The sequence below is a fragment of the Fonsecaea monophora genome, assembly GCF_001642475.1.
Source record: "Fonsecaea monophora strain CBS 269.37 chromosome Unknown Scaff173, whole genome shotgun sequence".
Taxonomy (NCBI): Eukaryota; Fungi; Ascomycota; class Eurotiomycetes; order Chaetothyriales; family Herpotrichiellaceae; genus Fonsecaea; species Fonsecaea monophora.
The window spans coordinates 1-27,939 of NW_019174104.1; the positions used below are offsets into that span (position 1 = coordinate 1).

At 52.3% G+C, this 27,939-nt stretch overlaps 7 protein-coding genes and 1 non-coding gene across 8 annotated transcripts; 4 read left to right on the top strand and 4 right to left on the bottom strand.

Annotated features, from left to right (window-relative positions):
• Positions 1-2,301: 2,301 nt before the first annotated feature.
• AYO21_11643 (hypothetical protein) lies at positions 2,302-4,674 on the bottom strand (the record flags this gene model as incomplete). Its single annotated transcript, XM_022661528.1, has 8 exons — positions 2,302-2,533; positions 2,625-2,941; positions 2,992-3,266; positions 3,316-3,493; positions 3,546-3,814; positions 3,930-4,119; positions 4,190-4,203; positions 4,269-4,674. 8 exons carry the CDS (start codon positions 4,672-4,674, stop codon positions 2,302-2,304), a joined length of 1,881 nt encoding a protein of 626 aa, XP_022506151.1.
• A 3,581-nt stretch (positions 4,675-8,255) lies between these two features.
• On the top strand, positions 8,256-9,257 carry AYO21_11644 (hypothetical protein; the record flags this gene model as incomplete). The annotated part of the gene is made up of 2 exons (XM_022661529.1): positions 8,256-8,987; positions 9,069-9,257. The coding sequence occupies 2 exons, from the start codon at positions 8,256-8,258 to the stop codon at positions 9,255-9,257; spliced, it is 921 nt and encodes a 306-aa protein (XP_022506152.1).
• A 1,299-nt stretch (positions 9,258-10,556) lies between these two features.
• AYO21_11645 lies at positions 10,557-10,649 on the top strand. The gene has a single exon. It is a non-coding gene; the product is annotated as a tRNA-Sec (tRNA).
• Positions 10,650-12,589: 1,940 nt separating this feature from the next.
• AYO21_11646 (hypothetical protein) lies at positions 12,590-14,887 on the top strand (the record flags this gene model as incomplete). Its single annotated transcript, XM_022661530.1, has 9 exons — positions 12,590-12,771; positions 12,827-12,882; positions 12,935-13,009; positions 13,068-13,381; positions 13,443-13,464; positions 13,548-14,053; positions 14,115-14,306; positions 14,377-14,528; positions 14,695-14,887. 9 exons carry the CDS (start codon positions 12,590-12,592, stop codon positions 14,885-14,887), a joined length of 1,692 nt encoding a protein of 563 aa, XP_022506153.1.
• A 162-nt stretch (positions 14,888-15,049) lies between these two features.
• On the bottom strand, positions 15,050-16,339 carry AYO21_11647 (hypothetical protein; the record flags this gene model as incomplete). The annotated part of the gene is made up of 4 exons (XM_022661531.1): positions 15,050-15,252; positions 15,364-15,705; positions 15,806-16,123; positions 16,219-16,339. The coding sequence occupies 4 exons, from the start codon at positions 16,337-16,339 to the stop codon at positions 15,050-15,052; spliced, it is 984 nt and encodes a 327-aa protein (XP_022506154.1).
• Positions 16,340-17,691: 1,352 nt separating this feature from the next.
• On the top strand, positions 17,692-19,550 carry AYO21_11648 (hypothetical protein; the record flags this gene model as incomplete). Its single annotated transcript, XM_022661532.1, has 4 exons — positions 17,692-17,725; positions 17,812-18,389; positions 18,466-18,598; positions 18,643-19,550. 4 exons carry the CDS (start codon positions 17,692-17,694, stop codon positions 19,548-19,550), a joined length of 1,653 nt encoding a protein of 550 aa, XP_022506155.1.
• A 337-nt stretch (positions 19,551-19,887) lies between these two features.
• Positions 19,888-21,489, bottom strand: AYO21_11649 (hypothetical protein; the record flags this gene model as incomplete). Its single annotated transcript, XM_022661533.1, has 2 exons — positions 19,888-21,353; positions 21,420-21,489. 2 exons carry the CDS (start codon positions 21,487-21,489, stop codon positions 19,888-19,890), a joined length of 1,536 nt encoding a protein of 511 aa, XP_022506156.1.
• Positions 21,490-23,359: 1,870 nt separating this feature from the next.
• On the bottom strand, positions 23,360-27,533 carry AYO21_11650 (hypothetical protein; the record flags this gene model as incomplete). Its single annotated transcript, XM_022661534.1, has 2 exons — positions 23,360-23,514; positions 23,564-27,533. 2 exons carry the CDS (start codon positions 27,531-27,533, stop codon positions 23,360-23,362), a joined length of 4,125 nt encoding a protein of 1,374 aa, XP_022506157.1.
• Between the last annotated feature and the right edge of the window lie 406 nt (positions 27,534-27,939).

Genomic DNA, 27,939 nt, shown 5'->3' on the forward strand with positions numbered 1-27,939 from the left:
AGTATTCCCCCCCCCCCCCCCACCCCCCAAAAAACAATGGATGCTCACAGACAGGGCAGGCAGGAAGGCTGTTACCGCCTCTTGGACTTACCCGTCGGCGGAAATGCAGCCAGATCTGGTGCGAGCAGTGGTGATACTAGCGATTGTCGAGTTCGCTCCGGATGATATTGATCTAATGAGTTCCCGACCATGCCGTGAGTGAAACGCCATTTGCAACAGAGCGTGATCTCGAATCAGTATTGAGGCGTGGTGCTTCTTACCGAAACAAAAAGATAGAGCTTCTGAGCTCAGTAGCGGAGCGTTGGCGTGTTCTTCCCAGCTGCGGTTTGCAACAGCTCCGTCATCGGGCCAGTGAAGGGGATCGCACGTCACGGGGACTGTCGTGTTCCTCGCGCGTGAGTCTCTTTCGAACTCGAAGTCGAACCCGTCTGAGGATTGCTGGCTTGACTTGTTTGAGGGGTGGAAGAAAAGGGCAGACACTCACTATTCAACACCAGTCCACGTATTTGGAGTCCGGCTTCACCCTTCAGACTTCGATAGACTCCGCAGACCAGGTTTGCGCCTGCGCTGCTTCCCCCCAAGACGACCCGAGTTCGGTCGAACCGAGATTGATTGAAGTCGCGAAGGATCTATTGCGAGACAACTCAATACCATCCACGAGGAGAAGAGAGTGGTGTGTTCCTCGGTTGAGACAACTCACGGCTTGAATGCCGTCCACGCAGTCGTTCAACGGCGTCGGAAAGCGATGCTCAGGGCTCCTTGATCAGCCGTTATTTACAGAGACATCAAGAAAAGGCTGAAGAATGCCTACTAACAGCCTGTAGTGGAGGCTGACGGCTAAACATCCCAAGTGTTTGACGGCCTCCCTTGCGAAACCATCTTCAACCGAGTAGTCACCAGTGATCCAGCCTGGCAGGTTTTGATGGGGGTGGGTTTCCCGTCAGCGATAGGTTCTTCGACCAAGACCATAGTAATAGAGATGTACCATCGAAAAACACAACACACGTATTCCACAGAAGGAAAAACAGATCGACTTACCTCCCCCGTGAATGAGGACTAGTAGAGGCCTGGAAGCTGGCTTTGGAAAGACAGGCGCAGAGGCGGACGCCGCCGCTTCATACCAGAGCAGACTTAGGGGTGCCCCATCGCGAGAAACGACTTTGCTCCATTTGACCTCGACGTCGCCGTCACCTCGGGCTCCATTGGTCAATTCCTCGGCCGATCGTCTGATTCTGCCAAAGGACTCGACATCTGGAAAATCACGAGGGTCGAGGGCTGGATACTTGTCCAAGGGCCAGAGGGCTTCATAGAGGTCGGGCGATGACGGCATTGGACTTGCTGGCACTTCACACATCGACACAGTTGACTCAAATGGAACAGATCTGTCTTTTTAGCCCCGAGTTTTGAGATGTTTCTCCATGGTGTGGCCGCCTGTCATTGTCGAATGGGCACCTCCGGCCGGGGAGCCGAGATTCCGCTGCTGATTAGATATCAGATCTGCCCGATCCAATAGAATATCTTTGACGTACAGTAATACCCCGTCGAATGATGTTACGACTGTGGGAGCTGAATCTGGGAACACTAATGACTGGCAGGTCATATTCACGTGGGTGCGATTGGGGGCTCCGCACTGACAATCCATGAGGAGACTGGGTTGACATGGCATCAACGTCTTGGTTGTGAATCTTAGAGACGGACCGAGGAATAGGAAGCTCGAAGGAACTCCACAATCACTCAAAACAAGCCAAACCAGCGTTGTTGAGACGGTGATGGCAGTTGGTGGGGAGGCTGGTGTCAAAAGAACGGTCTTTCTCGGTATCAACACAATAACCATGAGCACTCTGTCTCCCAACAAATACGAGTTGCTCTGAGTCGTTCTCGTCGATAGGGATATAGATTATGCTTGGAGCTGTAGAGGCACTCGACTAGACGAGTAGTAAGCACCGTGAATGGCGGACACATCCCCTGAGATAAGTGCGACGTATAGTTTTATGGGTAAACAGAAACAATATGCTATCAACGGCCACAACAAAGAAGAGACGACCAAAGGGGTCGGATCCAAGTAATTAAACTCTAGCGCAGGGTGAGCTATGCAGGTAAATAGTCTGATTGCAAGACTGGATGCGCTGTTTCAAACTCTGTTGTGTGCGGACAGGTCCGGAATTTCCTCTATTGGAGTGCGACTGTTGCTGGCATCCTTCTCTAGCCAAAGCAAGAACATGATTGTGGTAGTATCAGCCCTCGGAGTAGTGAAATAGGTGGTGAGGGAGACAATAAATGGCAGGTTTTGTTGTCGATGGCTCAAGATTTGGCTCTTGTTATAGTCATACGTGCAGATCGTGCAAAAAAGGTCAGAAAATGTGTCAAATGAGGGTCTCCGAGGAGCGGCCGCGGTGTGTCAACACTGTGTACCGAGGACTCGACGACGATGGAGATCAGCTCCATGTATTCACTTGCCTCGGGAGCCGCCGGGTTGTGAAGGATGGCCAGGTACAAGACGTACAAAGCGAATGCAGGGAAAGGCTCAAGATACCTGGAATTGAATACAACGTCAGTCAGAGCGATCAGCTGTTGGAAAGGCCAGGGGAATTGAATTTCCCCGAACAGTAGAAATGCATTCATACCAGTAGAAGTTCGACACATCTTTGGGCAATGCCGTGATCATCCGAATCAATAGTGCAGCTGCTTCACCGGTCTTTTCAAGATCCCGAGTCTCAGATGAAGCATGGTCCGGTAGCAGATCAGAAGATTTATGCTTGAGGCCTTGCACAGTTTTCCCTGCTAGCACTCTTATACCTAAGATGCACCTCGCCACACAAATCGACGAGTTGAGGACTAGTAGAGGTAGTCTCAGCAGATGAGACGTGTTGGAAATTTGTCGCGCTTCGTTGCCCGATTTGAGAAGCCAGTTAGCATCAAGGCTATCACAGAATGTTGATATCTACGTAGAGTTAGAAAGATCCGGAAAGAACACAATCGTGCTAGACCGACCTCTTTTTCAATCTCTGCAGTCTTTGACTCTAGGATCTCGAGCTCCAATGATCTTGCGGTTAGTTCGAATACGCGTTGCAGGATATGCGAAACTTCGATATTAGCAAGGAAGAGCTCTCGCTGTGGAAGTCCAAGAAGAGGATCGTCCATAAAGCCACAGTCTTCAGGGTTCGAGAAGTCGGCTTCAAGGATATGCTTCGGCACTTGGACCTCGATATCTTCTCGGCGGAGTATCGGGGCACGGCCGAGGCGAAATGTCAGCACTGTATGCCTCGCTGTTAGCACGAAAGCCATCGCAGCGTAAATGCCAGGGTTTTCACTCACGCGTATCCAAGCAATACAACGTCCAGAACACGAGGCTGCGCTGTCTCAGTTCTTCGTGGGAGAATCCCCATGCTCTTCGAGGCTGCAGATGAAGTCCAAGGGCTTGACTGTCGCGCACGGCACAGGCAAGGATGGTGTAACCCCAATGTGGAGAGGTTGAGTGGCTCAGGAAGAGGTACTGAAACAGAAAGTCAGTCCCACGTATTCTCGTCCTGAAGTAATGACCTCACCATAAGTGTCAAGGTCTGCACTTTGCGCAGAGACGACAGTCCAAGCGCTACCCGAGAGAACAACCCTAGAGCGTTGCAGAAGAGCCCACAAGTCTGGTCATCATTCGTACTGACACTAGCACGACTCCCCATGGCCAACACGATGTTGACGAGAGCACACCACGTCGGATTTTGAACATGTGATAACGAAGAATAAGAACGATTGAATTCGTGGATGAAGCTCTGCTGGTCAAGGACAGGAAAAGCACTTGACAGATCAGCCTCAATAACTATCTGGAGAAGAGTTGAGTCTCATCCTTACCACTGCACTTCATCAAAATATGCTTCAAACATCCACGAGTCAGCACAAAATGTGTGAGAATATTTAAGTTGGAGCCAACTTACTCTGGAGATATGATAGAGCAACATCATAAGATGGTAGATAAGCGGCATCATAAGGCCGGGATGTGGACAGCACGTCATCAAGGGCATCAGGAGTCCACTTGGAGAGAAATGAGTGCATCTGGTCGGCGAAATAGGTCGAGGATGTTGCATTGGTAATCCATGTCTGGCCTATCTGTGTCCCAGCGACGAACTAGAGTGCAAGAAAGTGAGATGGTGTGACGCGCGTTGGCACCCAGGAGGGCCCAATCTCAGTAACTTACTGCCATGCTTGGCCCTGAAATGCAATGTTAGTAATTGTACGTGCCCTAGGTCAGATAAGAAAGGGTCTTGACTTCATACCCATGTACTTGATATGGCCTGAAGCCGCTTTCTGCAGGCTGTGACCAACATCTTCTTCCAAATATGCCTCTCCCCAACGGCTGGGGCGGTGTCCTCTCGAACTGGTGGAGAAATACGCGTTATCGACATCGAGGCCAACTCCTCCCAGTCCGGCTTCAGAGCTATGCATCCTAGCGTCAGATGGGAAGTCTTCCGGCGTCAAATGAGACGCAAAGCTCTCGTCATTGCCCGGGGGCTGATCTCGCGTCGTTTGATGAGTCGTGGAGAAGATGCCGTTGAAATCAGGTGTCTTGCCGGGCAAAAAGTCGAGGAGCTGATCTGCCTCAAAGATTTGTGGCGTCAAGATTCCGGTGTCGCCCAGGACCTCGTCCATTAGATCACAGTGTGTTGTGAAATCTTGGTACATATTGGGTGTTTGCCCTGGAAGATCGAGTTGGCCCGTATGAAGGAACTGTGTGCCTCCTCCTGGCGCTGGTTGTGGCGTGGTGCCTGTTTTTTCATGGCTACTTTGAGGATGCCTAGGTTGATGTTGTTGAGGCTGTCGAGATTCAACCCCTGACATTGCCATTTGGTGGGATATGTCCATTGGAGCTGAGTTGGCTGCGGAGGTCATGAGAAAGATATTCCAACTGTGAGGTGCAAGAGAGGGCACGAACAAGCAACTGAGGATGGACTAGGCTGTTGGTTTGAGGAACAGCTATGGTCGATGTTGACGAGGTTCGGACCTGAAGATGGTACCTCATTGCTTTCAAGATCGTTTCTGACGCAGTCTGTTCCTTTCTTCGAAGTCATATGTCGCGGTGCTCGCTGAGTCGCTCGGACAGCTCGGGGTAGATAGATACACCGGCTACGGTGTAGCAAGCACTGAGAACATGCCGGACGAACGCCGTCGCCTGCGCGGCGCAGCTGTCAGTTGGAGTTGTGAAAAGAAGGTAAAACACCACTTACACCGTACTTTCTTCTTGCGACACAGTTTACACGCCCTTGGGGTCCGTCTACCGAGACACAAAAGCAAACGTCAGGAGTTGATCTCACCCCCAAAAACAATGTACAACTACTGGGTTCATTCATACCTGTGCGCCCAATCGGACTCGTCACCAGAAGCGTCATATGTTGGATTACCGGAAGCCATGGGTCAATGGGAGGATATTATGGCCAAAATTGCTGTTTTCATCGACACAGTGGTACAATTCTTCGAAGGGTTGATGAAGATAAAAATGTGTGGCTAACTTGAAAGGATGAAGAGTTGCGGGGTAAGGCGAGGATAGGCTAGTGGCCAGCAACGCCTGGGGGAGGGAGGAGGAGGGACCCTGGGGTCTGGGAGAGTGCCAAAGCATGGAGGGCAAGATTTCGGTCAGGCTAGTTGGCTAGGTGGCTAGGCACTTGGGAGATTTGTGGAGACGGGTATCTCCAGGTACTCGGTTACCACAGTATTCGATGATAGGGACCATACTACAGGGCAATTATGGGGGTGTCTTTAGTTAAAGCAGGCGCGGCCTAGCGAAGTAGCATGTCCGCCAAGCCTCGATCCAGTTAGTGAAAGTTAGCTCCACCACTCGACCTGAAGTGACAGTCTTTCTCGCAGTACGATTTCCCTCTAATCCCTGTAAGAGGATTAGAAGTGATGGTAGAGGCATCTATTAGTACTCTGATGTGTACGAGAATGATAACATACCAGCTGCCCAACTGCCAACTAATGAAATTCCAGAAGACAAAAGTACCGAGTATCGAGGCGATTGGTGACGAAACCCGGCATTTCGGCAATCCGGAGCACAAACTCCTTCACCTCCAGAGGCGCAGGTCTTTAGCGCACCAAGTCGGTCTGGGAAGATTCAAGATCGAGTTCCTTGTCCTCAGATCTCACAGCCTCATCCCTCGCCACGTCTACAAGCACGAGCAATACAGCTGAGATAGAAATCAAGGCCATGTTAGACGCTCACATCAACTACGACCAAGTCGAACTACGGATCGATGGTTATTGCTACGGCGACTCGACTTGTGGCCAGCGAGTCCTCTACCAGCTTCGAATGATGAAGATTCCCAACCATGACGTTTAACCAAAATTGCTTGACATGAATTGCTGGACTACATTTGGCTCAGCAGGCGGTACCACCCAGCGCGGTGTATTGTGTGCTAGTGGTACAGATGCACGTTAGACGCCACGATGAAGGCCACGTGCGGTTGTAACAAACGCACCTAGCGCAACGCAATTGTTCGGAATTGCTAGCCGAGACTACATGGAAAGATCTAGCACCAAAGCCGCAGATTTTAGCAGAGATCGCCCGGATCAGCCACGAGCACTCGCTGAATACTGTCATCGCTCATCACCAGGCATGCCACTCAAAAGTCACATTCTGCGGGGAGGCGACAAAGCACCTCCAGCTCGGCCCACTCCGCTGCTGAGAGTCGATCACCCAAACAAAACTATCCACGCCTCTTTTCTTGCAGTAAGGGACATTTTGGCTGCTAACAAATTGCGACGTTCATTTATATAGTTGGACGTTGACTCAAGCTATGACTATCTTTGGATAGAGTTGAAACACGATGAAAATCAGCAAAGTACCACCATTGGACTCATTGTTTTTCGACGAACGCCCTTGACAGTCGTCCTCAGACATATGCAAAGAACAGAAGACGACAGCCATGCTACAAAAACTTCTTGCCCTATGCGGTTAGTTCGATCCGGCATCCCGGGATCTCGGCAGGAGAAGTGGAGAAAGCCAGAGAAGCTCCTTCCAACAAGCCAATCAAATCCCTCGGCATCAGTACAAACTTGGAACTTGAGTGGATCGTAGATCCGAGAGGTACTGTGCTTGCTCTGTCCCTGTCATTGATGCAAAGACGATCAAATTAGAAACATAACCGATAGCAGCTCTTATTTGTTGAAAAACCAATAAACTCTTCCTTGGACCTAGGATTTGAAGAACAAAGCAAAAAGTCATGACCTTTCCACAAGCCTCATATTCCTTCACATTCCCTGATCAGCTCAAAGGGCCTCTCCATCGATCTCAAAGGACATATGATTGCTGCCATTCCTATGGCTTCGGATCGAATGACCCACTGACTTAAGCCACTACAACAAGAGGGGTGGCGGATGACTTGATGTGCAAACACCTGGGCCGGTCTAGAACTACAAGTGAAGCGACGAGTAATATGCCAACAAGCACCCCTGGGATCACGATTAGGCTATGATGATGCTCCGCATGGTCATAGACGTCTCGTCTTCAGAGACGCCGGCGTGCCGGCATCAAATCGGATTCTAGGCGGAGGTCGCGGCTTCGACATGATGCAGGGGGGCATGGACCCCGGTGGAATCCATCATGCTCGTTAGTTCATTAGCAGGATATCTCTGTATACATACCCATCTCTATAGTTAATATCCCGGTTGTAAATGCTGGGATGGGGGGATAGTGAGATGTGCTTGACTCCGGTAATCCGGAGTCAGTCGTTTCGCGTTGGCCGCGAGGCGATATCGACCAAGCTACACAGCTCCTTCGGATCGCCGGCCTAAACCAAGACAAACCTCGATACACAACTAACCTGCATCTCTAAAGCTATAGCGTGCCTGTAATTTTCTAGTCGTCTGTAGTTGACACTCACCGGCGGCATGGCGATTCATACAGCGTTGACCGAAGCACTCGGAATTCAGGGTGAGCTCTCCCAACTGCGACCCCTCCACGATATGGGAGGAGCCACGACTGATCATGTCACAGTTCCTGTGGTGCAGAGAGGCATGCAGTGGGTTGGATATGCCGAATTAGCGTCCGCAGTCAGCAATGCTGGAGGTCTGGGAATTGTGAGTCGAAGGACCGAAGCCACGGTCCATATTGGAGATACACCTACTGACAACATGGTTCAAAATGACAGCTCACGGCGTTGACCCAGCCAAATGCAGGTAATGGGCACCACCGCCTCACGTTTCCATCAGGGTCTCGGTGGTGTTATTGATCAAACCTGAATAGCGGCGTTGCGAAGTGAAATCCGAAGATGTCGTACCATGACTTCGAAGCCGGTAACATTGTCGACGATGGTCGCTCGGGCATGATCATGACTCTGACCAGATGGCAGTTCGGGGTCAACATCACTCTTCTGCCAACCATGGTACCCCCGGACTACGGGGCGTACATCAAAGTCGTCGTGGAAGAAGGGATCCGCGTCGTCGAAACCGCGGGCAACAGTCCCGCAACCGTCATCAATGCCCTCAAGGCCGCCAACATCATCGTCATCCACAAATGTACCACGATCCGACACGCCCTGTCCGCGGTCAAGCTCAACGTGGATTTTCTCTCCATCGACGGGTTCGAGTGTGCCGGCCACGTGGGAGAGTCGGACATTACCAATTTCATCCTGCTCAGTCGGTCTCGACAGACCATCAAGACCCCCTTTCTCGCGTCCGGGGGTTTCGCCGACGGCCAGGGTCTGGTCGCCGCCATGGCGTTGGGAGCAGTGGGGATCAACATGGGTACTAGGTTTATGTGCACCCTGGAAGCGCCGGTGCACACGAATGTCAAAAAGGCCATTTGTGCCGGGTCGGAGCACGACACGGAGCTCGTCATGCGCAGGTGGACCAACACCTCTCGGCTGTACAGCAACAAAGTGTCCAGAGAAGCGAGGGAGATTGAAAAAAACAGTCCGACGGGCAAATTTGAAGAGATCGCTCCACTGGTCAGCGGCAAGCGGGGACGCGAGGTCTTCCTCAACGGCGATATTGACTTCGGGGTGAGTTTCTATTGTCCCGCACCTGGGCAGATCATAGGTGAAGCGCTGAGTCGCTAACGCACAGGAAACAAAAATAAACAGGTCTGGACCGCCGGCCAAGTCATGGGAATCATCAATGATATCCCTTCGTGCGAGGCGTTGCTGAGACGGATCGAGAGAGAGGCCGAGGAAAGCCTTCATCGGATCGCTGCCATGGTCCAAGTCCAAGACTGCCCGTTAGGCGACAAGCACGATGCGTCTGCTACAGGCACGATGGTTAGTAAACTGTGATATGGGTATAGAACTTCTGCATCAGTCAAATTTATAGTATTTTCCAAATACAACCATAAGAGCCAAGCCAACTGGCTTCGGTTGGCCCCCGGGTCTCGTTTCTAGCTGTACCATGTATATGTGTGTGTGTATATATATATATATATATATACCAGATTTTAAGATATCGCAGTCCAGCACTACAGGCCTTCTCCGCAGAGGAAAAACGAAAAACAAAAAGGGCATGCCTCCTGATTGATGGACTCAAGGACGCTAACAGTTTATCGTGTCGTCAGAGCCTGGGTCCCGCTGGTGGAGGCTCAGACAATACCTCTTCTGGCTCCTTGTATTCTGTATCTTTCAGACCAATGGCACTTTCACCTCTGTTTGCCACCCACGGGCCCTCGTAAATCTTCTTGCTCCCGATGATGGGCGCGTCGTCGAACTGGCGGACATAGAATGCCAGGTCGGCCTGGGGATCGACGTCGTCTGGAGCCAGTCCGTTGCCCAAGAACGACCACCGATTGTCATAGAGATATGTATAGTCCCAGTCCTCGTACCGGGGATGCTCGACGGCGCGCAGATAGTGGATGGTCGACCCTGTCCACACGGCCGAGATCTTGTTGTTGTGCCGGAGCTTGTACCACGATTGACAGTCTTCACTCCACACCGTCGTCTGGAAAAATGTGTCTTTGAATCTCATAAACTCATCCGCGGCCGCCATTTTCGGTGTCACCGTCCTGTAACAACGAGTTCATCGTCAGCGCGTGGCTCATGTCATCGTCACCGAAAGCAGAAAACGGGTCGTTTGACTATTTTCCCGCAGTCCATCCATTTCTCTTTCTTACCTGATGTCTTCGGTCTGCATTCGGTAGATGAATTTGCAGATATAATCGCCCTGCGCCTCGACCGCGCACAAGACCGGGCCGTTGCCGATCGGGCAGTTCGGCCCCAAGAAGGTGAAGTAGTTGGGGAACTCGGGAACGGCCAGTCCTAGATATCCTTTTGGCTGATCACTCCAGACGTCACGGAGATCTTGCCCCTTGGGTCCTAGCACGGGATACTTGGGTTTGAATGAGGTGTCGAACCCGGTGGCACAGATGATGGTGTCCACGGGAATTTCGCGACCACTCGTGGTTCTCAAGCCAGCCACAGTCACTTCAGCCAGTGCGTCGTAGATAAGCTCAGTCTTGGGATCCTGCAAGGCCTGCAGATACCCAATGCCCGGGGTTAGACGGCGACAGCCTAGAGGCCACTTTGGAATGAGCTTGTTCGCGAGGTCGAAGCTTCCCAGCTGCTCGCGCATCTGCTCGGTGAACTTTTGTTTCGCGGCTCGGCATTCGGGCGTGTTCTTCAAAAAGATTTGGAAAAAGCTGTTGTTGGTCGCTTCGATGCGCTTTCGAAGGAGCAAGTGTGTCTCTGGATGGTCGGCGAACTCGTTCTTCTCCTCCTCCGTGAACTTGCGGGGCATGCTGTTCCCAAAGGGCGTCACGACCCAGGCAGGGCTGCGGATGACATGGACCACGCGGTTTACCTGGGGTAGTATTGCCGGCAAGATCTGAATCCCCGAAGACCTAGAGCCAGCTTCAGAGCCGTTACCTATTGAGAGCACAAACACCAAGGACTTACCCGTTGCCAACTAGCCCGACGGTTTTCTGGTCAAGGTCGACCTGCGGATCCCAATGCGCACTGTGCACTAGTTGGCCCTGGAACTTGTCGAGTCCTGGAACATCAGGCCATTTCCAGCTGTTAAGCACGCCAGTTGCATTGACCAGAACATCGCAGACTGTCCTTTTTGATCTCCCAGACCTTAGGTCGTTGGTGGTCACGGTCCATGTAGCGCTGACTTCGTCCCATTCGCACCGTGTAACCGCATGTGAAAGTTGAATGTAGCGTGCCAGACTGTATTTATGACAGAAAGCTTCAAAGTATCTATGTATTTTTGAACGAAATATACGTGAGTAGATTGTCCTCTAGCCTGTGGTTTGTGTTGGGATTCGTTACCCCTGAATTTCTTGGGACGTGGAATACGTGCCCTCATAGTCGGTCTTGGGTTCGAAGGAATAGGTATATGTGTGTGAAAAGTTGTCACAGGCGCATCTGCTTCAATTTAGTATCACAGTTGCGGGAGGCATATAGAACGGGCATTCGGACCCTGGATAATTGTTCTGCAACCCCAAGAATGTCAGCCTTGTATTCGGGAGACTTTGGACCGGCTACCAGGGATACGTGGGAACACGTTTCTTGTAATGGCAGCAATGCACTTCCCACGACATATCCATGCATCTTGACAAGAGACTGATAAAAAGACATCTGGGGAGTGGTCAAGACTTACTTCCCACCACGTCCCTCCCACTCCTGCTCAAAAGAGCCACAAGTCAGTCATGATACCAAGGGTGCGACAAACCATAACGCGAGAGCCATTGAACCCACCTTCGTTTTTCTCAAAGATGGTCAAATCGATATTGATGAAGTTCCTCTGGACCTTGTAAGCGAGCAAGAGTCCAGAGGCTCCAGCGCCGATCCCAACGATCCGAAGCCGCCGGGGCTGCAGCGCGGGACGCTTCATGTATTCAGGGAGGTTCTGCGTGTCCATCTTGGCGACTAATAGATGGGAATTTTGACTGCGCGGTAGAAATATTGGTTCAAGGTGCCAAATTTATGGTCTCTCGTTCAAAAGTGGCGGAAAATGCCAATGCGAGTCGAAGCATATTCCTCCGGTTTGCCGGGAGATTTCCCTTCCTTCCCTTCCACGCCACACGAACGCGCTTTTAGACGGTACCTGGGAAATGGCGTACGGCTGCTCGATTCACGTGGCACTCAGGTTGACTATACGGACAAATTGGAACTTTGTTGAAGGTAAGGAAGGTAACGATCTCACTATACAAGTACTAAGTGTTAAACAGTATGCAAGAGAAGAGGGTCCAGTGCCCAGACTTTGACCTCCTGCTTCCTCTACCATCTCTTACGAAGCCTTCTTGCGATAACTCGTGTTTTTAATGCATCAGGTCTGGAGAAAGCTGCCAGTGACCTAACGCAAACTCCTCATCCCTCGAGTTCTTTGTGTATCCATTCCCCTTAGAAGCAATCGTTATCACCACACCGCGCGCTGTTGCCACGCGATCGGCTCTACCCTGATTGTCGGTTCTCCGGTATCTCGGACGAACCCTCCGCCTCCATGCGCTCTGATTTGCTGCTTGGCGGAAAAGTGGGCCAGGTGGAATGACATCGGACAAGGAAAAGAGGCTCGAGTAGTTAGTCTTGGTTTCCTATATTACCGGGTCGTCTAGAGGTGCCTATAGGTCACTTACTGCCCATTGTCTAATCATCACCTTCTGTCATATCCAGAAGCCATGGGGTCGTACGCCGAGCCGTATATTGTGCCAGGTCGTTATCATTCTCAGGTAACAAGGCCATTGAAAGTCATATGTATTGGTGCCGGGATCTCTGGACTATGTCTGGCTTACAAGATGATCCGAGGCTTGGAGAAGTTCTCCTTGACCATATACGAGAAGAACACAGACATCGGTGGAACGTCAGTATTGACTGCCCCATTGTCTCTTGACCATACGCTGACAATCTACCTATAGCTGGTTGGAGAACAGATACCCCGGATGTGCTTGCGACGTCCCGGCACACATTTACAGTATGTCAACGCGAAATAAGTCTTGTCATCCACATCAAGCTGATCCCAATAGCCTTCACGTTTGATCCAAAACCCGACTGGTCCGAGTACTACGCCGGGGCAGAAGAGATCTACGAATACTGCCGGGGTATGATCCCTCGAGACAACTTCGGATCTCAATGCGTGATATATTGACACCCTCGAAGATTTTTATCAGAAGCACGACTTGGCCAAGTTCGTCAAGCTCTGCCATGCGGTCAAAGAAGCTCGCTGGGACGAGGCCAAGTGCAAGTGGAAGGTTGAGGTGGAAAACTCTGAAACGTTGCCCTCCACGATTATCAAAGACGAATGCGACGTGCTGATCGATGGTTCCGGCTTTCTCAACACCTGGACCTGGCCGAAAATCAAAGACTTCGACTCGTTCAAGTTACCCAAGGTGCATTCTGCACAATGGAACCCCAATTTGGATTACAAGGGCAAGACGGTCGGAGTCATTGGCAACGGATCAAGTGCCATACAAGTGAGTGGTGACGTCTCCGAAGAAAACCGGGAACCAATATCGTTCTAACGTGCAACATCAGCTTGTGCCGAAACTGGCGAAAGGTAGGAGAGACCCCCTTCTGGACCATTCTGATGTCAGATACCTCCCAGGGGGACCGTGTTTGGGTGCTGACAGCCACATCCAGAAGTGGCATGCCTCAAAGTCTTCATGCGCTCGCCAACGTGGATCTCACCGGCGCTGGGCGGCGGCGTAGCTCTTCAGTTTCAGGACGAAGTCGGACACAATGGCCAGACGACTAACCTGGAGAACAAGCACGAACAGTTCACCTTCACCGAGGAGGAGAAGAATAGGTTCCGCGACGACCCCGAATACCATTTGAGGTTCCGAAAAAGGATCGAGGCCGAGTTCAACACAATGGCAGATGCCTTTATATATGGCAGCGACGTCCAAAAGCAAATGTTCCAGACAATGACTCAACAGATGAAGGCGCGTATAGGCCCAGGACACGAGGACCTCACGGCGAAGCTGATCCCGCAATGGGCGCCGGGGTGTCGCAGACTGACTCCTGGTGATGGTTACCTAGAGACGCTGGTCCAGCCACACGTGCAGCCCGTGTTCGGGGAGATTGGCCGTCTGACGGAAACAGCAGTGGAAATGGCAGATGGGACGCAACACGAGGTTGATATACTGGTAAGTCATCTGTCTACATACTGCGCTTACAACACGCCACTCATTGTGTATTATCGGACAGGTGTGCGCTACGGGCTTCGACACGTCGTTCATCCGAGCGTTCCCGATCATCGGACGTGATGGACTGGGCATGGAAAAGGCCTGGGCCCTGCGCCCAGATGCATACCTAGGCATTGCTGCGCCCAATTTTCCAAACTATTTCATGTCAACGGGACCTCAAGGCCCGTTGGGGAATGGGACCATATTGCCCGCGGTAAGCGTCGTCCTCCCTACGTTATCCCATGAGAAATAGAGAAACCCTAACAACTGACAACACATCCAAGATCGAAACCGCATGTGAATATTTTGTTGCAGTCATGAAAAAGATGCAAGAAGAGGGCATTAAATCCGTGGAACCAAAGAGATACATGACGACCAAGTTCCAAGAACACATGTCGGCTTTCCACAAAAACACCGTCTGGTCGCAGCCATGCAGGTGAGTGTTGTACATATCCCGGGACCTCACTCGTTCCTTTCGCATTGGTTCGTTGTGGGGGAGGAGGAAAAGGAGTGAACATTCAACTGACGCAGTCCATTTCTACCGCAAGATCATGGTACAAGAATGGCACGGTGGATGGGGAACCCCAGCTCTGGTGCGGCAGTGCTCTGACCTACGTCAAAACCATTCGGACTCCACGCTTTGAAGACTACGACATGCAGTATGAGAGTTCTAATCCTTGGGCGTTCCTCGGCAACGGCAAAACGAGAGCCCACTACGAGGCCGCCGAAGGTAAAGCAGTTATCAACCAGCTGGCACCATATATCCGGAATGATGACACACCATGGGCTATTTAGAAGACGGGGGGGACCTTGAACAGAGAAGGTGAACTGGGAATGACTCTGGGCACATTCTTCAGAGAATCGATATCTAATATCACTACGTAACCCAAGCCACGTACAGAACATGTCTCGATGAAAACTAGCCCGCGGCGACTATCCCATTCGAGGCTCTCTTAGTTAAAGTATTGCAATCGCATTTGGAGGTGAGCCTACGCCACCCATGATGTTCAGTGGGGCTGAGGCCAGAGCAAACGTCCATTTATTGAGTCGAGCACAGGCGACGCTCAACTCCTCGAGATTCCAGAGCTCTCCTATCGGGATTCCCGCGTGCGGCAAGAGCCAGTTATGCAGCATACTGCCGTCCGAAGGGGGTGGAAATTCTGGTAAAGCAAGAGACACTCATCAGCACGGAATAGTCAAACTTCGCTTGCAGAGGTAGGGGAGAAAAATAACAAATCGATCCATGACTTGTTTGCCTGTATGTACAGTACCTTCAAAGGTCAACCCGTCGCCTGCGACCGCCGCGAACCGGTTGTTCCATATCCATCGCCTCGCAGCCTCTCCAGCCCGCACGCCAAGTTGATTGGGACCGGCGAGCCCCTCAGAGCGCGCGGGCTCAGGGGTATCACAATACCACTTGACCAAGCCGGTCCGGATGATGAGGATATCTCCGGGGCGGAAGACCACCCCTGCCAATTCTCGGACTTGTTCGAGGTCGTCGACGGTAATGCCGTAGGTGGTGACGGGAACAATGGCAGGCTCGCCTCGTTGTTCCTGCCAGCGAGCCCAGTCGATAAGGACACCCCGGCCAAAAATTCCCTGCTTGCACCAGTCTGTTGAGTTAGGGAATGGTTCAGCCACGATCCTGCTACACAGCCAACGAAACGAGCTTCCCACGTCGGGTGCTGAACAGAAGTCTAGGGATAGACCTACGATGGATGCCTAAGCCTGCCTTTTGGACTTCAACGTCATCGTCGTGCTTGATACCGTTATAGTAAGTGCGGGTCTTCTGGTGGCCGTAATGCAAGAACCCATCCCACTGTGATCCGGACTGGGTGTTGAACGACACCTCATCATCATGCCCGACGAGTCCTACCGTGGGCAAGTGGTCAATGTAAGTATGTTCGACCCCCTTTCGGCCATATGCCGGCAGACCCAGTTCACTAGAGCACCAATCCAACTGGAAAGAGAGGCCGGCCACGACTTCTCTGGCGGCGGCAGTCTTGGTCTCGGGCGTGAGGTGATTCAGCGCTGTAGAAAGAAGAAGGCAGGACGTGAGCAAACAAGTCAGCATTCGACATCCGTAACTTCTTGTGAGTGAGTGTGAGTGAGCCGCTTGATCGTACCTCCCAGATGGACTTTTTGCCCATCCTTGTCGAAGATGCCCCAGGCTGACCGTGTTTGAGCCTCTTCGTTGTACGGTAAATCATCATAATCCGGCACGATTACTCCGGTGTGAGGAACCATTCTTCTTGTCTGGGAATCTTCAGAAGGCACTAGTGGACGAGGCGCATGGATGAGTTCTCATCGATAAAAAACATAGTAGTAAGTGGATTTCGGTGTGTGTTTTCCTTTTTGATTCAAATCGACTATGATATCAAACTCCCAAACTCCGGATTGCCGAAGCGAGAAACACTACTCGTGTGCTGGTGCCTCACGATTCCTCATCGAATGAACGGGACTTCAAGGAGCAGTCTCGATGTGACAGTAAATGTGATTTACTCGAGGGAATCGCTGCACAGCCTTTGCGGTGGACTGTGTTGCACACGGTTCTTATGCACGGGTGACTTAGGTCCAATCGCTTGAGGCACTGTTTGGACTCTGGTCGAATCGTGACGCCATGTGCAAGGAAGAACGAACCACGAGGCTGCATCATATATTTATTCTAGCTTATCTAGGAAGGTCAGCCGTCGTTAACTCGTCACCCTAGCCCCTTTAGGCATGTCACATCTCGCTAAGGTTGCGCTCCCCACCTATTGAAAGCTGCACTCATCAAGTGTCCTATGACTCGCACTGGAATCGAATATGGCAGAGACATACCACTTCGCTGTGATATGTCTACAATTTAGTCTGATGCGACCGGGCACCCAGTTCCTGCCTAGCAACGCAGAATTCACGGAACAGCTAGTCACTTCGATGTTGCTGCATACCAATCTTCCACTGCTTATTCTCTCTCTTACCCCAGTGCTGCAGCTGAACCTCGTCTGTCCCACGGGCGATGCCCAGCGACCACAGTTGTGTCCATGTATTCGCCAACGGTGTATCCTGGCAGAAACCCAGCCCGCTGTGGACCCGGATGGCACAGTCGATGACCTCGAGGGCCGTTTGAGGGACATTGACATGGTTCGTCCAGCCAGCGAGCAAAAGTGAATCTCAGGTCCACCAGGGATCCTTCCAACCAACCACGAAGATCTGACTGGCGGCTGGCAGATCTTTGAGTCTCTTGCTTGCATTCCCCCAGTATATGTCCCGAACTACCGAGCACCCGAATCCTGAATTGTTTCTCATATCCAGCCACCGCGTCACAAGGAAAATACCCCCATCAAGTCATTGACTAGGTCGCCGCGACATGTACCCAGTACAAAGTTTTCTTTTGCATCTTTTGAAGCTGAACACCGTGCGCGAACAGTCTCATAGTTCTCACAGGGTATTCAGGAAGCACACTGGTGGGAGAATGGGAGTGACGGGATGGGATGTACGGGTGTTTCCGGATTACCGAGTCCTGAGGCTCTCCATTTTCATGATAATACCATATGGTTCCAGCCTCGAATCAACCGCCATTACAGGATCTGCCATCACCATAGCCCAGGACGGTCAAAATGACATATAAATCAGAATTACCGGCAGTCACATGTATGTTGACCGTCCACGCCCAAGGAGACATACTCTGACGCCGTCGTGCATAACCTCGAGCATTACTAACACTCTTCCCCCTTCAGGTCCAGAAGACGTCACGGTCTGGTCATGGCTTTTTGACTCTCCGAGTTTCAAACAGGCCCGGAATCGAAGCGTCACGAACGCCGTCTCAGGAGATCGCATAACGTTTGCGGAGCTCAAAACCTATGCCGAGCAGCTTTCCATGGCTCTGGTTAGAGACCACGGGCTCCGACCTGCCGAGACGGTCTTGCTGATGAGCGGGAACAATATATGGTACCCTGTCGCCATGTTCGCGGCATTAAGAGCTGGGGCCAGAGTTGCCGGAGTATCACCTGCATCGACAGTGGAGGAACTATCTCATGTCCTTCGTCTTTCGCACGCCCGCTACTTTGTGACGGTCCCAACCTCCGCCGCGGTGGTGATGACTGCAGCACGAGATGCTGGAATCCCGCTCAGCCGCGTTTTCCTCCTCGAAGGCCAGCATGGGGCTTTGGTCAACATCCATCGCCTCATTCAGACGGGATCTGAAGTTGCCATGACACCTTTCAACGAACCTTTCAAGATCCCCTCAGGCTCGAGCAATCGTGACCTCTGCGGGTACTTGAGCTTTACCAGCGGAACGAGCGGTCGACCCAAAGCCGTGAGTAGAAACCCATTTCTTCCCTTCTTCAGTTTGGCGATTTCCGTGACGAGGGAACTGAATTGATGCCATCCAGTGTATGATATCACACCATAATGTCATTGCTCAGTGCATACAGATGGCTCAAGTGACCAGTCCCGACAGCGACAAAGCGCTTGCCATCCTGCCTCTTTATCACAGCAAGTCTTTTTTCTGGCATAGCCTCATCTGTTAACATCGTCCAGTCAGTCCGGACGACTAACACTGCGAGTAGTTACCGGTCTTGTCAACCTGTTACACCTTCCCATCTATCGAAACGCCGAGATCCTCATGCTCCCCAAGTTCACCATGGAGTCGATGCTGGACGCGATAGTCAAGTATCGACTGACCGAGGTGCTGATGGTGCCCCCGATCATCGTGCGGCTTCTTCAAGAAGAACCCGTGGTCTCACGATATGACCTGAGCTCCATCCGCAGGTTCACCTCCGGATCGGCGCCTCTACCCGAAGATGTGCTCGGCATGTTGCAGGACAAATTCCCCAATACCGGATTCAAGCAGGGCTGGGGAATGACCGAGACGTGCTGCTGCATTACGGCGACGGACCCGGCGCACTACGACTTCAAATACGCTCGCACCGCGGGCGTGATCCTTGCGAACACGGAGATCAAAATCCTCGACGGGAACGGGGCCGAGGCCGACGAGGGCGAGATCCTGGTCCGGGGACCTCAGTGTACGATGGGCTACTTGGACAATCCGGAGGAGACGAGAGGCACGTTCCTGGCAGACGGATGGCTCCGCACCGGCGACATGGGGAGAATGGACGCTGACGGCTGCCTGACCATCACGGGCCGCATCAAGGATCTCATCAAGGTGAAAGGCGTCGGCGTCGCGCCTGCCGAGCTGGAAGACGTTCTCATGAGTCACCCTCACGTCCAGGACGTGGGGGTCCTGGGGGTCCCCCATTCCTACAAGGGAGAGGTTCCATATGCGTTCGTGGTGCTCCACAAGGACGTCCAACCCAGCCGCGGCCTCGCCGAGGAGCTCATCCAGCATGTGCGTGCGCGGAAATCCCGGCCAAAGTGGGTGGTGGGAGTGTCCTTTGTGCAAGCGATCCCTCGCGGTCCCAATGGCAAGATTCTGCGACGTCAAATGCAAAAGTCCAAGCCTGAGCTCAAGCTGTAGCTTTTCGTGGGGATTCATTGGGCTTTTTACTCACGCAAAAAGCACAGACTTGCACAGTTTCCTATTCATGCGCTATAGACCCCCAGCCTCGCAAGATGTAGGACGTAATCGGATTCGGGATTTTATATACCAAACCAAGACTCGACCATGAATTGGACACCGCCCTTGTTGTGCACTGTCATCCTGTACCCAGGCTGGAGTCTTTAAAACGTCTCTCGACGCGTTTTGGTGTGACAGAAGACTGCTCCATCAAGACAAATAACCGACTTTCCCAGGGGTTGCGCTAAGACCCAACCTTGAAAAGTGTCGGCTGTAATATATGCGGAACCTCGTCAATTTATGCCTTGACGACGACTCTCAACCCGGTCTTGTACAACCTCGACAGCCATACCAACACTGTGCCACCCATGATCATGGCTCCCGCGTACACCTTGGCGGCATCGTACGACCCACCGTGCATCTCAATGATGGCACCCATGACGGGCGGTCCAACGAGCGACGAACACGCCATGGTCAAGAACATGACGCCCATTCTCCCGCCAAACCGGCGCAGGTCTTCCGTCATGCTGGCCACCACGGCCGGAGGCGTGGCGATGACGGCGCCGGAGAAGAACCCGTACAGAACGGTGATGGCGAGGAGGCCGCCGAGTGTGCGGCATGGGATCCAGACGAAGACGAGCAGGGCGGTCACGAAGAGCGAGGGGCCCTGGATGTTCAACGGCCCCGTGTAATCGGCGATGAAGCACGGGATCAGACGACCCAGGATGCTCGCCGCGTTCAGCACCGGCAGCAAGTACTCGAGTGGGAATCCTCCGCCCGAGGAGTGGCGGTCCAGCCCGATCGACTCGGCCCAGGCTTCGACGTAGTTGTAGAAGCCGAAAAACCCAAAGTACGTGACGAACTGGCCGGCGGTCCAGAGAGCGAACTCGCGCTGTTCCCTCAAAGCTTGATACTCGATGAATCGCGCCCCCTTTGCCGGTCGGGGTGGCAACCGCTGCCGTATCAACAGGTTGCTCACCAGCAGGGTGACCAGCGACATGAGGGCGAGAATGCGCACCGCCCACCCAAACCCCACGGACGAAATACTGTGCCGCAGTCCAATGGGGATGACGATGCCGCCCAAGGACGCACCAGAGCTCACGATCCCAACAGCCAGTCCTCTGCGTTTGTGGAACCAGGTACTCGGCAATGCCACGCTCGGGACCAACAGCATCCCCATGCCCAAGCCGACACAGACGCCCTGCGCCAGCACCGCCTGGTAGTACTCCTTGACCAAGCTGGTCATCAGGGTCCCGAAGACGACGAGAAACGTGCCCAGGCCGAGCATCTGGCGAAAGTACCCGGCGTCAAAGTACTTGCCCCCGAGCGCACCACCCACCAACAAGAGGGTATTCTGGATGGAGCCGATCCAGGCGATGGCCGAGGCGTTCTTGGACGCACTTTGCAGAGGATAGTTGCCGCTGTGGGCTATCTGGGTGGTATAGTACGTCTGGAAGGAGCCGTACGAGACCACCAGGCCCCAACTGTTGAACATGAGGAAGTGTCCGGCGATGACTTGCAGCCATGGTTGGAGGCCGACGTCTGGAGGTGGTATTGGAACAACATCAATGTCGACGTGATCCGGTCCTTGCCCTTGTCCTTGTGGAGTGTGAATTGGTACCTTGGTCGTTGCAGGGTCTGTGCCAGCTTCTCCCTGTACTGAAATATGCTTTTCGTCAAGCTGGTTGGTGCATGCAGCCTTGGGAGACGGGACCTCCGGAATGGTGGCTTTGTCTTCGCGTTGGATCTCGATAGGGACCGGTACTAAATTGCTGGTAAGTAAGCATATTCAACCACCATGGCTCGAGCCAAGAAGAAAAGACGACATACACCCGTGCGAGCTCTGCTCATTCTGCTCCTCAGGCCAATCCCGACTCCCGATATGGACAAGAGTCGTCATGATCTTTGACCTATCAGTCCCTGGCCCAACACCAATGTTATTTCCTTTCCAGTCGACGATGAAGGATGTTCCATGGACTCGTTGGACGGAGTATATACCTCCACAATTCTGCGGAAGAATCAAGACAAGTCAATGGGCGTCCCCAACGAATGTGAAAGAGATTGTTCCGACCACCGAGTCTCAGTCTTCCTCTCTAGATATCAGAGGTATAGATTTGTACGTTGCCGCGCATGAGTGGTATAACCTGTCCCTCTATGCCCATGGGTGACATATGATATGTGATATGCCACAATATATCCATCATCCATGATCCAACATGAGGCAGGAAATGCTTGGTGATCTGCCCACATACCGCACGCCGACATCCGTCCGTCCCATGCCATGACATACCGTCACACCAGGCACTTTACTTGGTACCTAGGCACTAAGGAGGCAGGTAGCTGAGTCCTACTCGTACTACTCAGGTAACTATCCCTCCAAGCTTGATACCTGGACAGAAGCCAGAGGTCAGAATCATCATGCCCCCCGACCCCGACAGCCGTAGCGTAGGGAGCCAAAAACCCAAAATTGAGATCCGGTGGCATTAGTCGGTGTTTGCTCATCAGATTTCACACGAAGGGCGTGTTTTTAGCCCCGTTTGTTGTTGGATCAGAACCCACATCTACCACATCTCCTATACGTGATCTCCAACTTCTCCATCTTTCGGCAGTCCCGGTAGTCGGGAGTGTGGACAATGGTCACGCGTTCTGATCGACCCCTAGAGAGGGGCCGAGGGAAGCTCGTATGCGGAGAAAACACGGGCGACAAACATAGGCACAGGACAGAAGGACAGGAGGACGTCGGAATGGCAAAGGAGGTTCCGTTCTTCCTTTTGTGGCTATCGTATGTGACCAATGTTGGTACGTACGGTCCTCTGTGCCGTGCCTACTACCTATTTCGGCTATTATACCTACTCTTTTGGGACCGTGCCAGGTGGTACTCGGTATAGAAACATGTTCGGTAGAGGCCCACGGGAAACGCGCCCTGCGAGGTACAAGATAGTCAATACCCATGACGATTGTAAGGTGACAAGTACGCAAGGGTGAGTAAACATTCAAAGTCTCATGGGAACAAAAAATATACAACCATATCGAGGTTGAAAATCATTATCAATCATCAGCCAAACCAGGTGACGAGTTACATCATGGTCGATCTCTCCAATGGGAATTTCTTGATAGAGCATGGGGCACTCACAACAGGTCTAAATGATGTGGACTGTATGTTATGTATACCTACTTCGTAGAATTCCTGACAAGGCTGGGGGTTCGTTGGAGTGCAAAAAGAGATTTCTTCAAGGCCATAGCATCTACTCCTCGACCTCTAGTACCTCGTACATGCTCATCTCTGGATTGATCTATTGGAACAACATTTTCAGGCGCTGCTCTATCATGCTCTATTTTCTGACCAAAGGTCAGACATCCCTCCCTGGCTGATCTGGCCGGGCCAGTCCACTCATATCAATACACGTGTCCACAATGCGCAAATAATTACAATGGGTGTTATACCGTCTATGTAGGTTATTCTCATATACGTTCGTCCCATCGTCGAATCCTCCCCATTAACATTATCCTGGAGATGTCGATAGGTGTTGGGATTCGTAGGAAGGCGCTCGAAAGCCATTTCCCTGAGAAACAAGTGTCCGGCACCTCATTCTTGCTCGTTAAAATCAGGGCGGAACTCCATATTTTTGGTTGACCTGTTGGCATACCCATGCCCCATGTCTGCCTATCCTGATGTCGAACCGTTTCGAGCCGAGCCGAATATTCATGTCCTCTTCCCAATTGAACTCCTCCTTGAAGCCTCCAGTATACCCACCCTCCACCACCATCTCTCATTGACGAGACGGCGTGTCACATGTCTGCTTCATAAGTCCATCGAATGTGACCAATTGGCCTAAATGTGGCGCTTCCTTTCGAGAGCACCACGGAGCACCGGAAAGGAGTGCCACGGTGGTCCGCATTCCCTGGTGGCATGTGTTGCCCCGCTCTGTGTTTCCAGTCATGTAGAATTCTTCAACGGATCTAACTTGCCTCACCAGCTCGCTGAAACTTGGTGAGGACATCCTTCATCTTAGGCACCAGCTCCGGCAGTCGAAACGGCTTGCTAACGACATCATCGATTCCGCTCTGCAGTGTCATCTCGATCTGTTCAGCTCGCGCATTTGCCGTTACTGCTATAACAGGGACGTGTGCAACCAACTCCCCAGTATCTTGCATGTCTCGGAGTTTTCGTGCGCACGTCTGCCCATCCATGATAGGCATTTCCAAGTCCATGAGAACCACATCAATCTTCACCCCGTCCGTTACATGGTCACGGTAAAACCTGGACTTGCGGATCTGATCGATAGCTTCGCCGCCGTGATTGGCCACGTAGACGACACACCCGATTTTGCGGAGCTGTGCTGCAAGTACCTTTTGGTTGATCAAATTGTCTTCGACGATAAGCACGTGAACAGGGCCACTTTGTGTGGTCAGGTTGGTGGAGTCCGTCCTTAGAGAAGCAGGCGACTTCGAAGGACCAGTTGAGGCACCTGGCGTCGATTGGAGCATTTGCATGGTCAAGCCGCTCAGCGGCGTGGTTCTGGAGCCCTTCCTGCTATGTGGTGCCGACGTGCTGGGGTTGTCGTCCAAAAGACTGACATCGCCATTGGTGCGGCGAGCTTTGATGTAGAACGCAAATATACTGCCGTTGCCACTCTCAGAGGCTACGCCGATTTCACCTCCCTGGAGTTCGACCAATTCCCTTGAGATGAAAAGGCCCAGGCCGGAGCCACCATACGTAACATGTGTGCGAGGACTAGCTTGGGAGAACCGCTGGAAGAGTTGCTTCTTCTCGAGTTCATCTAGTCCACGTCCGGTATCTTGCACTGCAAAGTGCAAATACACCGGCTCACCCAAGCCCCATTCTGCTGCCGCAGTGACATCTTTGTCTTTATGTGTCCGAGAAGGGATATAAGTGAGCCTCCATTTGTCTTCTTGAGACGGCTTTTCCCCTGAAGCCGCGATGTGCATTCGAATAACGCGATTCTCCTGCGTAGCCGTGAACTTGACCGCGTTGGTCATCAGGTTGATCAAAACTTGGGATAGGCGATGCGGATCTATCCGCACCCACTCGATCTGGTGAGTAGTAAAAGACATGTCGATGATCAAGTCCAACCGAATGTCCGCTGTCTTCAGCTCCGCATCGAACATTTTTAGCACCTTGTGCACCACAGCGAGGGGTCGTGTATCGACCGGAGTTACCGCCATCATAGCCGAGTCTAGCTTCGACAGGGTCAAGACGTCGTCGACAATCCTTTTCTGATGCTGAGCACACAGCGTTATCGTTTGAGCAGAGTCAATGGTGAGGTCGAGAATTTCCTGCTGAGCCTGTGTCAACCCGTTTGCATCCCGCATCTCGCTAAGGGAGCCAGTAATGGAATCGGCACATTGGAGAATGGCAGATAATGGATTGCGCATCTCGTGAGAGGTGGTATCAATATACCGCTCTTGCTTCCGCTTCAGTTCCACTGCTTCCTCCATCCTACGGGTTTGCAGGCTTTCAGCGAACTTCTGGGCACTGATATCAGTCATTGATCCAAAAATCTGCCGGATCCGACCGTCATCATCTCGCTCAGGTGAAACACTGGTAAGGACCCAGGTTTGCCCCTGGTTTCCGAGCTTATCACTCCAAGGGGTCTTGAAGCGGAATTCCAGGGATATAGCACATCTCTTCTCCAACATAGTGTTCCACAACTCTCGAACTTTCGCCTGATCTTCATCCAGAATATATTCAATCCACTCATTGTCAACTGGCACATCTCGAGGATATGAAGAGATATTATACCATGCGTCATTAGCGAAGTTGATCTTACCGTCCAAGTTGCCGATGAAGATACCGACGGGAGCAAGCTCTGCCATCCTCGTGAACTTGTTTTCGGCTTCGGCGGCCTGTTGAGTTCTAGCCAAAAGTTGATTATTCAGCTCGATGCGGTCTTGCGCGGCAAGCTGAGCTGCTTGTTCACCTTTCCTAATTTCATCCTCAAACAGGACCACTGATGCGATGGACGTGGCAAGCTGACGGCCCAGCAGCTGAACAAACAAATCGTAGTCTTCGTCGTACGGCCTTCTTGGATTCGTAGCCATCACCAGAAACCCCAAAGTTGATTCTCCGGTGGTGGGATGGATCGGTGAGATGACCACAATTTTCGAAGGATCGCCAAACCCTCGCCATTCAATATTTTCCAGAAGAGCCGGATCAAGGCTACCGTCATCGACCCTTAGCACAATCGGCCTATCGGTCGTAAGGGCCTGTCTGAAGGAAGCGGCAAACCCCTTGGTGCCCGTCTTCATTTCAATGACGGCAGGCGCCGCTTGGTGGCCAGGAGGAATGCCCAAACTGCCTTCCAGATAGCATACCTTGGTCAAGGCGGCACCACTGGAGCCTGAAGAAGCAACATCGCTCTCCGCCAAGTCCTCGTTCAGAGAGTAGACCAAAACCATGGGGGCGTCGTATTCGTTATATTCCAGGCCTTGCAGCAGCAGACCCCAGAATTGGGAAACTTGTCGAGCCGCAGCTGTCCGCTCGCCAATCTCGCGTAGTGTCAGCATGCGCCTCTCTGCAATTTTGCGGCGCGTCTTCTCAAATGCTGGGTTGTACAGCCCAATTACCCCACCGTCGGCGCCGATAAGAGGAATGATGGACCACGAGAAGTAGGTCTCTTCCAGGAAGCCGTTGCGCATGATGAAGAGGCAGTCATCGTCTTTCATTGTCGCTTGAGCGTTTTTGAAGGCGTTATCAAAGACATCCTCCAATGCGTCCCAGATCTCAGACCAAGCATCACGATAGCGTGCGCCCATTAACGCCGGATGCTTCTGGCCTGCCAGAAGTACATATGCCTCGTTATATATGGCTATGTGATCTGGTCCCCAGTACATGGCCGATGGGTGTGGACTGGCCATGATCAAGTTACACATCCCCCGGAGTTCGACAGACCAGTTCTGGATAGGGCCCAGACTAGTGGCTGCCCAGTCAATTCCCCTCGCGAATTGTATGTGCATGGGGAGAGACGGTGTCACGGGCAAGCGTGTCCAATCAAAATAGCCTTTTTGGGTGGTGGTGACCAAATCGTTGTCTAGATTGATAAGAGGGCTGCTGGAAAATACTCTCTGGTCACGGCCTTCCGGCGCAGATCCAGATACAACCTCCGAGTTTGCCAGATCTCCATTTGGTATGGGTGATGGATGGTCGAAATCATTCTGGGAGGCATCCGTCACGGCCTCCGTTACCGGGCGGCTGAGTGTGCGTGGCACCTCGCTGCTGGTGCGTGGGGGAATGTCGAAATATCCTTGCGTCGCTGCATCAGCACGAGCGCCTCCGCTGGAGGACGTAGATACGGAACCAAGTCCATGATATTGTTGCATACCGGGCCGACCACCGCCATCAGCCATCAAAGGAGGCGAAGAGGGATGCTGGCGACCACGAATAACCTTCAGTTTCTTTCTTAACAGGGAACCTTGCCATACCCATCCAGTAAAAGGAAATGTGAGGACGATGTTAGGTTCTGTTGGAGAACTCAGTGCCCAGGCCTTGAAATCTGAAAACGGAGTTTCCACATCGAGCAACAGAGTAGGATCCTCAGACCGGCCTTGGACATGTTCAAAGAGTGTGGTGCGGTTCTTCAGCGCTGTATTTGCAAAGACCAAATTGAGACCAGGAGTGTTGAGATTGACATTATCAGTGATGTCAACTATAAATGTTGGTCGCTCGTCTAATTGCAGATATTCAATGAGAGGGATAGAATGTAACAATTGCGCCTCGTCCGATCTCCCTGTGTTTGAAATCGCACTGCGCCCAGGTCGACTTCTGGCACTGCCGACCTCGGGGGAGAGGCTCACTGATATTGTACTTGCACCCGGCCCTCTCGACGATGCTGGCATTCTAGGAGAAGGCTTATCTTTTCCTTGGCTGACGGCCGTCGCGGCGGCCATCAGAAGCGAGATGTTTTCTGCTGGAGAGGGCTGCATGTCTCGACGAGTAGGGTTGGTGTCTTCCTCCTCCTCCTGCCTTCCCCTTCGACTGCGCCCCTCGTCGCTCAAGTGACCATGTTTCGAGGGCGCTGACGCATGGGAGGGGGATCGCTTCGCGTACTTGAGTACCGGTTGATCAGAAGAAGTGGACCGAATCGCTGAATGGTGAGAACGTTTCAACGATGATGAACTGAGGTTTTCGCCGGCGGTGAGGGGGTCGCAGGTAGGGGGACATGGTGGAATGTCGTGGGTATTCGGTGAGTAGTTCATTCGGAACGCGCATTCTCGGTCCAATCGTGGATTCCAAGTAGAGGTGTGACCGGGTGGGGAGGAGAGCGAGCGAGAGACTGAGCCAAGGGAGGACTCGTAGGTCGAGAAATGGGATTTAGGGCAAGCAGGGGAT